At 35.1% G+C, this 13852-nt stretch overlaps 1 protein-coding gene across 8 annotated transcripts in view; it reads right to left on the minus strand.

Annotated features, from left to right (window-relative positions):
- Nbea (neurobeachin) overlaps nt 1-13852 on the minus strand; it is a 545747-nt gene that overhangs the window by 439047 nt on the left and 92848 nt on the right. For all 8 annotated transcript variants that reach the window (XM_076574103.1, XM_076574106.1, XM_076574104.1 and 5 more), the window contains 2 exons: nt 945-1142; nt 262-395 (listed from right to left, as the gene is read on the minus strand). In XM_076574103.1, coding sequence (XP_076430218.1) covers nt 262-395; nt 945-1142 — 332 coding nt within the window. The remainder of the gene's footprint in view (nt 1-261; nt 396-944; nt 1143-13852) is intronic.

The raw sequence follows: 13852 nt of genomic DNA on the forward strand, positions 1-13852 counted from the left end.
TAACTGTATATCAAAATCACTTTATTACATCTAGAATTATTTCTTCCATTTCTAGGGAGGAATTTTTTTTATGATAATCAGAATCTAAGCATTGATGGTTATTTTTATATTACGCAGATGTATGTCTGCCTCAGTTCTAAGAATATTCTTACTGGCACTTAAGACCCAAATACTGTAATATAGTATGTAGTATGGAATACACATGTATAAAATAAGCATGTGAAGTATAAGTAGCATACTATACATTCAAAGAAAACTTACCAGACAGTTGTTTCCACTTGACTGTCATTGAGCTGTCGATTGTCCAGTTGGGCAAAAAGTGGGAAAAGTACTTGAATCCCTCCAATTGAATGGATTGCACTATGGATTGAATGTGTTACTATAGCTTTCACATCCTAAATAAAGACAAAAATATTTATTAAACTTCCATGACATGATTTTTATCACTATTTCCTGCCCCAGGCATCTTTATATGGTTAGTGTATTTTGATAATGGAACAGCTCTCAAAAATTTAATTATTGATAAACATACATGTATAAAGTAAAAATGAAGTATCTTTGACTAGTCATCTTTAAAGTTGAAATAAACTGAGAAGACTTTATCCTAAAACCATGAAACTAAGTTATTCTAGAAGAAATATTATTAGGTTTAAGGACATTCAAGCAATTTTCAAGTTGGCAGGTAAAAACATTTTCAAATAAGAGTATTTTTTATACCTAGCAACTTCATGTTCAGAAAGTCAACAGATTTTACTTCAAAGGACACAGAAACACATGATAACAGATGGAACAAGTTTCCAAGTAAGTCAAAAGGTGAAGAGAGAGGCTTGGTTTAGGAATTCAAACTTAAAAGCAGTAACGTTTTGTAGGTGAGCAGTGCTTACTGCAGGAAATGAAAACACTCTCAGTGTTGAGAGCATGAACACAAAGGCCCATCCACTTACCTGGAGCATCAACGCGTGTGGGGAATGCACAAATATAGAAGCATTTTCCTTTGGTGAGGACTCCAGGCAAAGCTGAGCATCAGTGGCCTTGGCATTGTATGAAAAGGCAATACTACTTGCAAGCTTCCCATCATACAGAACCTGTTTGTGATGTTCTGCCAAATGAATATCACTCTCAGACTTAAACTTGAAGGTACTCTGTAAAAATAAAGGGTCATTAATACTCTTTTTAAAGTAAGAGTAAACTTTGAATTTTTAAAGCAAAGAAACAACTACATAATGATAGTTATTATATATATATATATATATATATATATATATATATATATATATATATATATATATATATATATCTGGCACTAGACAGGAGTGGTGCATATCTTGCTGCTTTCACTTCAGTTCTGAAAGCTGTTTGATTTATTAACAGTGAATTGTTTTGTTTTTTTTTTTTTTAGAAAAATTCAGTTTATAGATTAATCCAAGTATTTACAAACACTGCAAACCAAGTATATCTGGCCAAATTCAAGCAGTTTTCTACCTGTGGCCTGACTACTCTCTATAGTCTTTTTACCTCCAAACTGTTCGCAAACCACTAATTACCAGATGTAAGTGAAGACAAAGGTAAAATGAATAATTAATCACATGTATCCAATGTTATAGATGGTACATTTACATTAAAATATATTTAGCTATTTCAATATTAGAAATGAGCAAAACTGCCCTATTTGGATCAGATATTTCATTTTACTTAATTATGTAAAATATAGAACATTATTTCTCACCTCAAAGCTTTCAATTTTAATTATTTTTTAAAAATCACTGCTTCACACATCTCAAAATAAAAGTATCAAAATATGCCACTTTAAAACTAAAATTTTATTTATTTTTTCCTAAATATATACTACAAAAGAAACATGCAGCCAGAATTTCTAAAACTCTTTAGTGAAATGATGATTTAGGCGGGTAGTGATGTTGCCAAAAGAAAGCTATCTGATTGTCTTCTCTGGCTGACTTTGTATTATAAAATAACATTTACCATACATTCTACTCAAATTATGAATACTTAAAAGGGTTAGTAGTTGTACTTAATCTACTAATTTTAAACTACCATTTAAAAAATGTTAGCATGTTGACTTCTGTTGCAGACCACCAGTCAGAGAAAACTTACTTTAGAGAAATAAGACATGAGTCAATTTGTAAAAACAAAACTCTTATGGAAGATAAAGGCAATTAAGAACCACCAAAGTCACCTAGATAAAGAAGGACTACCTAAAGAGCTGAGTGGGCAAGGGCAGAGCTATAGTATAAGTAGGTAGAGCAGATCATGCAGTTATAGCTGAAAAGCCACAGGGAGATACTGGGAGCACTAGTTGAAACTGGAATAACATCCATCCTAGCCTCTTCAATGAAGAAAAGACTTCTAATGATATCTGAAACAATAGACTAAGATGAGGCTGTGAGGGGAAGGTCCAAGACGATACACAAAGGGGCTTAACTGGGGCTGCGTGGTCCTTGATCCAGTCAAACTTTTTTATATTTACTGCAGTTAGTTCCATGGGGAAATTGCAAGGGTATCACGACAACTCTTGTCCAACAGACAGCCTATATCAAGATAAGACAGATGTTTGCTAGGTTCGTTTCCAGTTCCCAAGCACCTTAGAAAGCAACACTCCCTCTAAAGCATGTGTCCAAGCATCAGATAACCTGACTGATGACCCAGTGTTTAAAAATGTTTTCTGTTTCCTAATTATCAAACTTTCCTTTAGTTCCTTTTATAAAACACGGGTATTCTCAAAAATAACAATGGATTGTGTTGATTTTTTCAGTTAACAAATAAAATATACACAAATCCCCAGCATTGAGAGTTTCTCTCATAAGGAGTTTAAAAACATGTTTTTCAACTGTAACAGATAGTCAATGTTTCTCCATGAGGCCATGCATAAACATATAATCATAAACATTTAGTAGGATAGCAAAATCAATGAACAAGTAGTAAAGTTAAATAACATGTTCACTAATGTATACACTTACATATAACAATAACACATGTGAAAATGTGTCTTAAATAAAAGCCACAGGTACAAAAACATAACAAATAAAACTCCCTGCTTGATTAAAATATACTAAGATATTTAAATCATCCACATAAAATTAAAATGTTAATTTGTCTCTTAAGAACTTTCAAAATTGATTTATATTTTAAGAATTTTTCTAAATAAATGATAATAAGAATTTCATAAAATAAGAATTTAATTTTTGGCCAACCAAAAACAATCTGCTGATTCAATGCAAATTTGATTCCCATCAAAATTCCAACACAATTCTTAACAGATCTTAAAAGGACAATTCTCAGCTTTATATGGAAAAACAAAAAACTCAAGATAGCTAAAATAATCCTGAACAATAAAAGAACTTGCTCAAACATGTTCACTGCTGCTCTAGTCATAATAGCCAGAAACTGGAAACAACCAAGATGTTGCTCAACAAAAGAATGGATAAAGAAAATGTGGTACATTTAAACAATGGAGTATTATTCAACTGTTTAAAAAAAAAAAAAACGACATCATGAAATTTGCAGACAAATGGATAGAACTAGAAAAAAATCATCCTCATTGATTTGACCCAGGCCCAGAAAGATAAATATTGTATTTTTTTTTATTCTCTTACACATGGGTAATATCCAGGAAGTAAATGATAACCATTCTACAATCTGAAGAACCAGAAAGATTAGTTATACAGTAAGGAACAAGTGGAGATGCATGGATTTCTCTGGGAGAGGGAAACAGAATATATTTTATGGATGGCTGGGGGTCAAGGGAAGGGAAACAGGAGGATCAGGCATTGGCAGGGGGCAGGGAGATGGAGTTGAGGAAGGGATTTGGGGAAGAGACAGCTAAAATTGAGGGGCATTTGTGGATGGTATAAAAATCAATTGCAGTGGAATATATGAAGACAATCTTCCTAAAATATATGAAGACAATCTTAATGAAGTCTCCAAATAATAGGGAGTCAGAGTCCCAACTGGCCATCTCTTGTCACCAAACTCAGGGTTCAGAACACCTGATTAGACCTGGATTATATCCAATTGAGCTATTGGCCAAAGGGGTCCCATGGAAATCCCCAAACAATTCAAGCAGTTGCCAAGATAAATAGCTTGCTCTCTACAACCTGACAGCAGCACCCCACTGCTATAGACAACACCCATACAACTCAACATGGAGAGGTGGAGCTGGTGCCTACACAGAACCTTCACTCCTCCATTCTACTGTCTTCAGTAGAGGAGGATACTCTGTGTGCTACCAAGAGATACATAAACACCAACCTAAGCACAAAACCTTTGATGTACCATCTGTCTTGCCTGCAAAATATGTTAAGCTCATTACTATGCTTATTATGCAAAGCTTGTGGGAGTAACCAACCAATGTCTGATTTGAGTTATGGTCCACTGGACAAAATGAAACCCATACCTGGCACTGATTGGCTGACCAAGAACCAGAGACTAGATAGCCCAGGGTCCTAAGGTAAAACCAATATAATGACTCCTAATGACATTCTGCTATACTCATAGATCAGTGCTCAGCCATCATCAGAGAAGCTTCCTCCTGCAGCAGATGGGAACAAATACAGAGAACCACAGCCAGACATCATGCAGGGAGTGAGAGATCTTGGAACACACACTTCTAAATGTGGTATCTCCCCTCAGAGCTCAGGGAACCCCACAAAAGAAGAGGTTGAAAAAGTGTAAAAGCTAGAGAGGATGAAGGATACCAGGATAATGAGGCCCTCTAAATCAACTGATCAAGGCTCATATGAACTCACAGAGACTGAGCCATCAAGCACAGGGCCTATACAGGTAGGAAACAATTCCTCTGCGTATATATTACAGCTTTCAGTTCAATATTTTTATGGGATTCCTGAGTATGTGAATGACTGTGTCTCAGATTCTTGCGGTTCTTTTCTTTCTGTTGGTTTGCCTTGTCCAAGTCTGATGTGAACATTTTTATCTTATTATATTTTATTCTGTTAGGTTTTGTTGCTATCTCTTAGAAGTCTGTTATTTTCTAATGAAAGATAGAAAGGAGTGAATTCGGATGAGAGGGATGTTGGGAGGAGGTGGGAGTAGAAGAAAAGGAAACTGTAATCATGATATATTGCATGAGAAAACAATCTATTCATAATAAAAATAAAAGTGAAAAAAAATAAAAAATTCTCTCTTAAGAACTTTCAAATTAGATCTGTATTTAATAATTTTTCTAAATAAATGATAACATTTATAAAATTAGAACTTAATTTTAGTCTCATATTTCCTGGAAAAAATACAAATATATATATGTATATATATATGTATATATATATATATATCTTTACTTATATATCAAAATATAAGTAAATATATTATAGAAATTGTCTACACAGATAATGTACAGTAAGTATTGTTGCTACACATTATCATTCCTATGAGACCTCACATTGTCTATTAGCATGCTACAGTGAGAAGACCTGAAATAGAACAGTGGCTTCTTATTCCAATGATGTCATATGTATTGGTTTTATGCAAAATAAAAGAAACATATCTGGATAATATAAATACTTACTAGAAAATACAAAACAGACTGAAAAAAATAGGTAAACAGTGTAAGATCACATATATTTCTAACATTCTAAATTTAAATTTAATTTCAACCACTTAAATGTATCAAAGTCTCCTCTGAGAATCTGAGTTCAAGTCAGAAGCAATCAAATTTAGTTGGTGCCTTCAGTTAGACAACTTTCACAGTTTTCCATGAGTTACATAGAATTCCAAGTCACTGTTCCCCATATTTACCTATTGCTTTATACACTAAACTGGTGATAATGTTGCTATATTTTGGTAAATAATTCTTCAAAAGTAAGAACTGGCATATCCAACTTTTTAGGCCCTGCATACACTGAAAGTACAATTAAGAGATGATGAATGAATTCCCTGTCACAGCACATTATATCATATAAAACCTACAGCAACAATATCCAAGAAAATAAATGACATCACACAGAAAGAAGAGTGAACAGAAGGACTTGTTTTACAAAATGAATTAGTTAGCATTCATTTATTCATATACTCATGCACAAAGAATATTAATGTATTATATAAACACATTATTACTTATTACATGGCATACATCATCCATTTTAACAGTATTTTTAATCAATTTTAAGTTACATAATAATCGTTCCTTAAAATAATATTGGCAGCTAGCCTTCACTAAAGATTGAAGTGTTGAAAGATACCTCAAGTCAGTAAATGATGTTAAAGGACAGCATAGAAGACATGAAGCAACTTTTTTTTTGTTTGTTTGTTTGTTTTTCGAGACAGGGTTTCTCTGTGTAGCTTTGCGCCTTTCCTGGAGCTCACTTGGTAGCCCAGGCTGGCCTCGAACTCACAGAGATCCGCCTGGCTCTGCCTCCCGAGTGCTGGGATTAAAGGCGTGCGCCACCACCGCCCGGCTGACATGAAGCAACTTACACCCTCTAAATTTCCTCTATTAAGTTGACCCACAGGATCTCCGGCTTCAATTTCCATGATCAAATAACACACAACATAACTTTAAAATCATATCAGTGTTCAATCCCATAGTAAACCCATAAAGCATTATTTTTATATGAAATATCAAAAGAATCCAGTCTGATTTTCATGGACTCTAAAATATAAGTGAGCATATTCCTTTCTGCTGAGATGGTACTCCATGGGCAATTCCAGTAGAGTTTTGAGAGCAGCTTGCAAATAACCAGTTTACTCTAACCCATTATTATGGATCATCAAACATATTTTAACAATATTACCTGTGGTCTCTTTTATATACTGGTACAAATTTTTGTTATCAAAATAAAGCTTGGAAAGAAAATATTATTTTTATAAACTAGCCTTTGTGTTTAATAATTAATGGTGATACATTTGTTCACCTGTGGTGATATACTGTGTACCCTAATAAAATTTGGCTGAAGATCAGAGGACAGAACAAGCCACTAGATTAAACATAGAGGCCAGGCAATAGTGGCAAACACCTTTAATCCTAGCACTTGGGAGGCAGAGATCCGTCTGGATCTCTATGATTTCAAAGCCATCCTGGACTACATGAGATTGACTCAGTCTAGGAGAGAAACAGAGCCAGGCAGTGGTGACACATACCCTTAATCCCAGCACTTGAGATCTCACACCTTGAATCCCAGTATTTGAGAAGTCACACGCCTTTAATCCCAGCAATAGGAAGTAAGTAATATGATGGGCAGAGAAAGGTATATAAGGCATGAAGAGACAGGAACTAAAGGCTTTTGGGCTGAGGAAACTAATTTGGCTAGAGGCTTTTTCAGGCTAAGGAGTCCTAGAGGTAAGATGTGGCTTGTTCCTTTGTCTCTCTCTGATCTTTCAGCATTTACCCCAGTATCTAATACAGGATTTTATTATTATTATTATTATTATTATTATTATTATTATTAGATACTAATAACTATAAATGAACTGATCCACAATTTTTTACTCATAAAGCCTTAAGATCACAGAGAACTTTGAGTATCAATTTATATACACAATAGATCTTTTTACTGAAGAGAAGTTTGAAAAACTAATAACTAAAACCTTGAAAATATAAAAACTTATTACATTAAGTTTTCAGGTATGTTGGGATAAATGCCTAAAATTCCAGTACTCAAAAGACAAGAAGATCATAATCTGGAAGCCAGATGGCATACTAATATAATGTACATACAAGGGGATATAACATTATACAGGCAGCCTGTATATCCAGATTATCTGTAAAATAATCTAATGAGGCAGGACATCATTTAATAGACCATAAACACCTAAATTGGGCCATTTACCTAATGTAGATATCAGAAAATGTACTAACATGCTGCTTAACTAAAAAGCTAAGTCTAACTGCCACAAAAGTTGCAGGATGGTATTTGTAATACGAACCTCCAGAAAGCATTACTAACTTCAAGAATATAGGCATTCTGTTTGCTTGTTTGCTTTTTGAGAAAAGCTGGCCTCAAACTTGCAGCAATTCACCTAGCTCAACCTCCTTAGTGCTGGGTTCAGAGGTGTGAACCACCATACCTGGCTGCCACATTTAGATAAAACACAATACATGTGCTGGGCAGTGGTGGTGCATGCCTTTAATCCCAGCACTCAGGAGGCAGAGTCAGTTGGATCTCTGTGAATTTGAGGCTAGCCTGGTCTACAGAGTGAGATCCAAAATAGGCACCAAAACTACACAGAGAAACCCTGTCTCAAAAAATGAAAAAAAAAAAAAAGACAATACATATTACTCTCCCCATAACACATACCGAATATTGCTGAAAGAATATTATAGTAATTCGGCAACATTCAATAAGTATGTTCTAGTGCTAGCTCTGTATTTTACAACTTCCCTTTAAAGCACAATATATAATCCATTCTGGGCCATTTAAAAATCATATAGATTCTAAAAGTTGTATCTCAAACCCTATCTTTGAAAAGCATATAATCTGATCAGTTTATTTCCTTGCTACAAATTTGGAGTAAATACTACTTTAGCAAAAACCATGATCCAAATTTAGTACTTGAATACTCAAAGCCTTCAACAATTTAAGTTTATCAAAAGAATCCTAGGGCTTCATTATAAAACTAATCTTCCCACTAAGTGTTCTAAAACAAAGTCATGCCTAATTGTGGGTCTATCCATATATATCCTGCACACCTTTGTTTCCATTCTGTCAATCATGTCCTCTATCTCAGATGCCTCTGACACCAACTTATATCCTAAGAACTCTTAAAAATCTTCCTTCTCTGTAAGATTTCCTAAATCTTTTAGGCTGGAATTAATCATCCTAGCATAAAACTTTGATCATACATATATTATATTTCCTTTCTAATACACACAACAACCTTTAATTGTAAATGTTTAGGGATGTAATTATATTTTCATAAAAGAATATAAGCTCAATCATATTAATCCCCAAAGCTTAGAATACTTCTTTAATTTAATAAATATTAAATATATTGAATTTTTTCAATTGAATTCCCTACAATCAATACTATCACCCTCAAACATGTCAGATTATTGGAGAGAATAAGGATTATGGACACAAGTTTGACAATAAATGGCAAAGTTAGTAAAGGAAATTTCAATGCATGCAATGAAGCTAGTATTTTAACATAGCAGAAAATGATGAATCAATAAAATGTAAAGGTATTACGCTAATGACATATATCAGTTTACCTACTGTACCAAGTACTGGCCTCATAATTACTGTAACATTTCATAAATTTTTAAAACAGGGAATCACTGGTACAATGTCCAATAGTCTTGCCATTTAATAAAATGACACTCACTACAAAAAGACACTCCAAATTAGGTCTCATTTGCCATTATTAAGCAATTACAGAAACTGATTCTTCTACTATAAGCGAAGATTTTTGACCTGTCTGTAGTGTCCTGGAAGGATGGTTCTTTTAGTAGACTGGAATTTTAAAAGTCAGACTGAATAATCATTTAGTGTTATAAGAATGTAAGAGGCATAACTTACAGAAATGCCTCAAACAGAAAGAAACGTGAATTTCTATGTATATGTATATAATATATTTATATATATATATTCAATGTACACACATATAGATCAAAGCTCTATAGTTTCTTTCACAAGTATCATCATTCATTTTTGTAGTAATTACAGAATGTCTGTGGATGTAGACATAATGTATCAAAACTCCAAAATTCCCAACCAACAGCACAGCTCCTGATATCTCTACTACTATACTAGTGACAACAGCTGCTTTTCCTAGGACTCATAGAGTTACACCATGCTCATCTTCACAAAGAACATTCAAAAAGCCTCCTAGCTGTGTTGGTCCACTTAAATGCTGACCACCCTGGAAGGCCATGTGTTCCATTCCCTGGATTTCACTAAAATTACCAGACATGATGGTGCATGCCTTTAATACCAGCATATGAGTTCCCAGGCCAGCCAGAGCTACACAGTCAGGTCCTGTTTAAAAATAAAAATCTTCTTTTATATTATAGCAGAGGATATGAGTTATTTACCCAGTAAATTTCTCATGCTCACTTATGCAATATTTACAGAAACAATAAATGAATGGAATAGTAACTGTTCCTGTTTGTATTTAGTTTACCTGACACCTCTTATTTTGCTGATCCTTTCAATTGTGTAACTGCTACCTTTGATTTGAAAGAGAGGTGTGAGCATGTGCTATGAGGAAATGTCTGGTATTTATTTACAAAGCTCAAGAAAAAAAAATCATGTAACTGTGATTTTACTCAGGTCAAGTGAGCTACTGACTTATACTCAATCTCAAATCATTTATTTCTAGACACTAAAATATGGAAACTATTCACCAAATGAGACCATTTCTAGCCCCCTCTAGTGTTCTGTTAGCATTTTTCTGTGTGACATAAATCAATTTTACATGAAAGAAGTTTGCTTTAGTCAACTGTGTACATTTAAGAGAAATCAGGAGAGAGAAGATTTTACTTCATCTACACCTTTTATTTGTTGTGTCTGGGGCTCAGTCCTAATGATCCATGTTTCCCACTTTGGTCACTGAAGTGTGCTGGTGCCAACATTTCTCCTAAATCTTCTCATTTCTCATACCTAGTGAGACTTTCATGAATGAATTCTGGCATGTAAGGGTGTTTTTCTTTCATAACTTTAAAAAAATACTTTGCTTCATCTCTATGATTTTCCTAATGTGGTTTTTCCAAACCATTACTTCCTCAATCAATTTCCAATTTTCTCTCATTTACAAGGGTTTCCTTTACTTTTGGCTCTTCATTTTTCTGTCTTGCTTTTTGTTTGTTTGTTTGTTTATGTTTATCTGTTTTTGATTGACTTTTTGTGGGGTTCTTGTTTTATTTGAGCATCTGAAATTGTTTATTGAACATCACTGCCTAGTTTCCAAAGGGAAGGCTGGACAAAAATAAAACATGGAACACAGACCATGAGGGACCAATCCTCCTTTGTAGGGACACATGCCCCTAACCTGGGTGCTTATCTTGTGATTTCTCTCCTTCCCTAGGATTTGGACACAACACAGAAGGGAATTAGAAATGCAGGTAGTTGAGTCATCTCACTCAAAGCAGAGATGGATAATAGCTTGGGACAGGGCCAGCTAAGACACTGTGCAGGTATTCTGGCTATGGTGTCAGGAACAGAAGTGGAGAAAGTTGGAAGCTGGAGATATGGTATCAGGGTTTCCTTTTCAGGAGATTGGCCTCACAGAGGCCTGTAAGCCAGTGATGGCAGTGGCTAGAATCACAAACTGACTTCTTTATTATCACCTGCCTTTCAGATAGCTACCAGGAAGAGATCCCCAGAACCTGCCTCCTCCCTTCCTTGTCTAGCTTGGTCTTGGAGTTGGGGGACCAGAGGCCAGAGCAGATGCAGCACTGCACATGGTATTTGGCACCAATAGAATAAATCCTAATGATGGCTCCTGCAGCATTTATAGGTTCTCCCTTGAAGTACTTGTGGAATTCTGCAGGGAGGGACTGGTAGACTTCCACGGTGTCCAGTCTGCAGGCCCCAGCTACTTGAGCTGCTCCTCCTGTGTTCTCTCCTGGCCTATTAGATAAGAAGTATGGTATGACTCCAGGCTCTTGGCCCGATGCCAGATGAACTGCATCAATATAGGATGGTAGGAGCACACTTGTCTGTTCCATTTCCAGGATGAAGCCTTAGTTGGTTGTCTCCTCTCATACTTGGTGGACACTATCCAAAAGGTGTCTCTGGCTGTCATCCCAGTGGTGAAGTGAGAGAAAATGCTCAACCTATTTTTCACATTTCTCCTCCACAAAGGTCTTGTGTTTCTGTCTCCTCACCTCCTTTCCTTCTTTGGCTTGGCACTAACCATACAGTTACTGGAGCCATCACACAAAAACCAGACAAACCATTCTTACAGTTTCCTTAAGCACAAGAACACTTAACAATAGCATATGCATACACCAAAGTGAACTCCCTGTTCATCTCTTCCAGCTGCTGGTCCAGCTCCACTCTTCACAAGCTGCTATGCTCCTCAGTGTTGTGTCTCAGCCATCTCCAGCGATCTCTTCTTCAACACTTATTCATTCTGCACTTGCAGTAGCCCCATGCAAGCTGTTCCATTTCTATCTGAAACTGCTTCAAGTGTTTGAGCTCTTTAAATTTATTTGAAGTGGAGTTACTAAGGTCTTTAGCTCTATTACACCTGAAATATTTTCACATTACTACTTCAGATATACTTTTCTGTCACTTTCACTTACGCCTAACATATTAGACATTCCAATAAGAGATCAAACAAACAAAAGTTACTCAAAAGTAAAACAAAGCAAAATTAAAGAAAAGGAATAATGTTCCTATCTATATCAAGTTCTAATATAGCCATAGTTTAAAAAAAAAAGCATGATTCTGGCCTAAAAGCAGACAGTCCAACTACTATAAAAATCCATATATGTTACTTAGCTAATAAAAAACAGCTGTACACTATAACCCAGCTATACCATTCCTGGGTATTCTCCCAGAGGACTCCAAGTCAGCACGTCACAGTGACACTTGCATATGAGTGATCACTACAGCTCTAGTCACAGTAGCTAAGTTATGGAGCCAAACCCAGGTGTCACAATAGGATAATGGATAGAAAAATGTGACACATATATACAATGAAATTCCTTGATTTAGCCATAAAAAGAATGAAACTGTCATCTGTAGGAAAGTGGATGCAACTAAAGCTAATTATATTAATAAATTTGAGCCAGTTTCATAAAAATAGTGTTTTTTTTTCTCATTTGTGGTTTATGTATTTTATAGAGATTAACAAAGTCATGCTTGTGTGTGTGACATAAAAGTAGATGCTAGGCTGCTGCAGCCCACATGAACAGCTATGAACACAGCTAAACACAAAGATATATCCCTAGTTACAACACTGTGACAATTTTTCCTTTGCAAATTTTTTCTAAGATGATAATGTAGTTCTTAAATGTGAACTCTATAGGTAACAATGATGTGTCACAATGAAAAAAAGGAGGAAACTCCCCTTTTAGGGGTGCAAAAAGATATAGGAGTAAGGGTCCAAAAGTAATGGGAATGAGAGGTAAGGCCCTCACCATACAATGTGCTCTTGTATCAAAGTGTTCATGTGTAACATAGGACCATGAGAGTCAACTAACTGTTATATCCTACACACTCTGAACAGTCTAACTACAGCTCTCCTGCAAGCAGTGACTTTGCTCACTATCAAGACACTAGGGTGAAGTATGTGAATGTTCCTGTCAGGATGTGGCTGGGTCTCATTTGCATCTTTTCTTTCTTTATATTATCTAAATTTCTATTTAAAAAACCTGTCAACATCAAAGAGTTTTGCATATACAAAGTGCTGAATAATAACTATGCTTTGTATTTCCAATTGAGAAAATTCAACTGTGCTCATTAATTTACAATCTCCATTAACAAAGGCTCAGTTGGTTAGAGACTTTTACAACTTAATATGATAATTTCTCAAGACATGCCCACAATTAGAGGTATTTCTTGTGTATATGTCAAATTTTAGTATAGGCCCTTGACTCTCTATATACATGTAGAAAGAACACAATTACTTAGGGCTCCTTCTAATTTTTACCACTGTTATAAAAGAGCATGTCAAAAAAGAGCCAAATGAGGAATTTCTAATTTGCAAAGCTGTTCAACACAATGTTGGCTCCTTTCTGAGTAGAAGAACCTAACACTTAGATCTCACCCTTTGCCTTATGTGCTGCCAGGAAGCTCCTATTGATTCTGAAATTTGCTTACAATAGTGATACTGGATTTATAGTTTACATTATTTTTCAACTTCTCACCTTTATTTATATTTTGTCACTGTATTTAATATCATTTAATTAGTGCTTAATTGTTACTTCACAGTG

The sequence above is a fragment of the Peromyscus maniculatus genome, chromosome 6 (assembly GCF_049852395.1).
Source record: "Peromyscus maniculatus bairdii isolate BWxNUB_F1_BW_parent chromosome 6, HU_Pman_BW_mat_3.1, whole genome shotgun sequence".
NCBI classification, from domain to species: domain Eukaryota; kingdom Metazoa; phylum Chordata; class Mammalia; order Rodentia; family Cricetidae; genus Peromyscus; species Peromyscus maniculatus.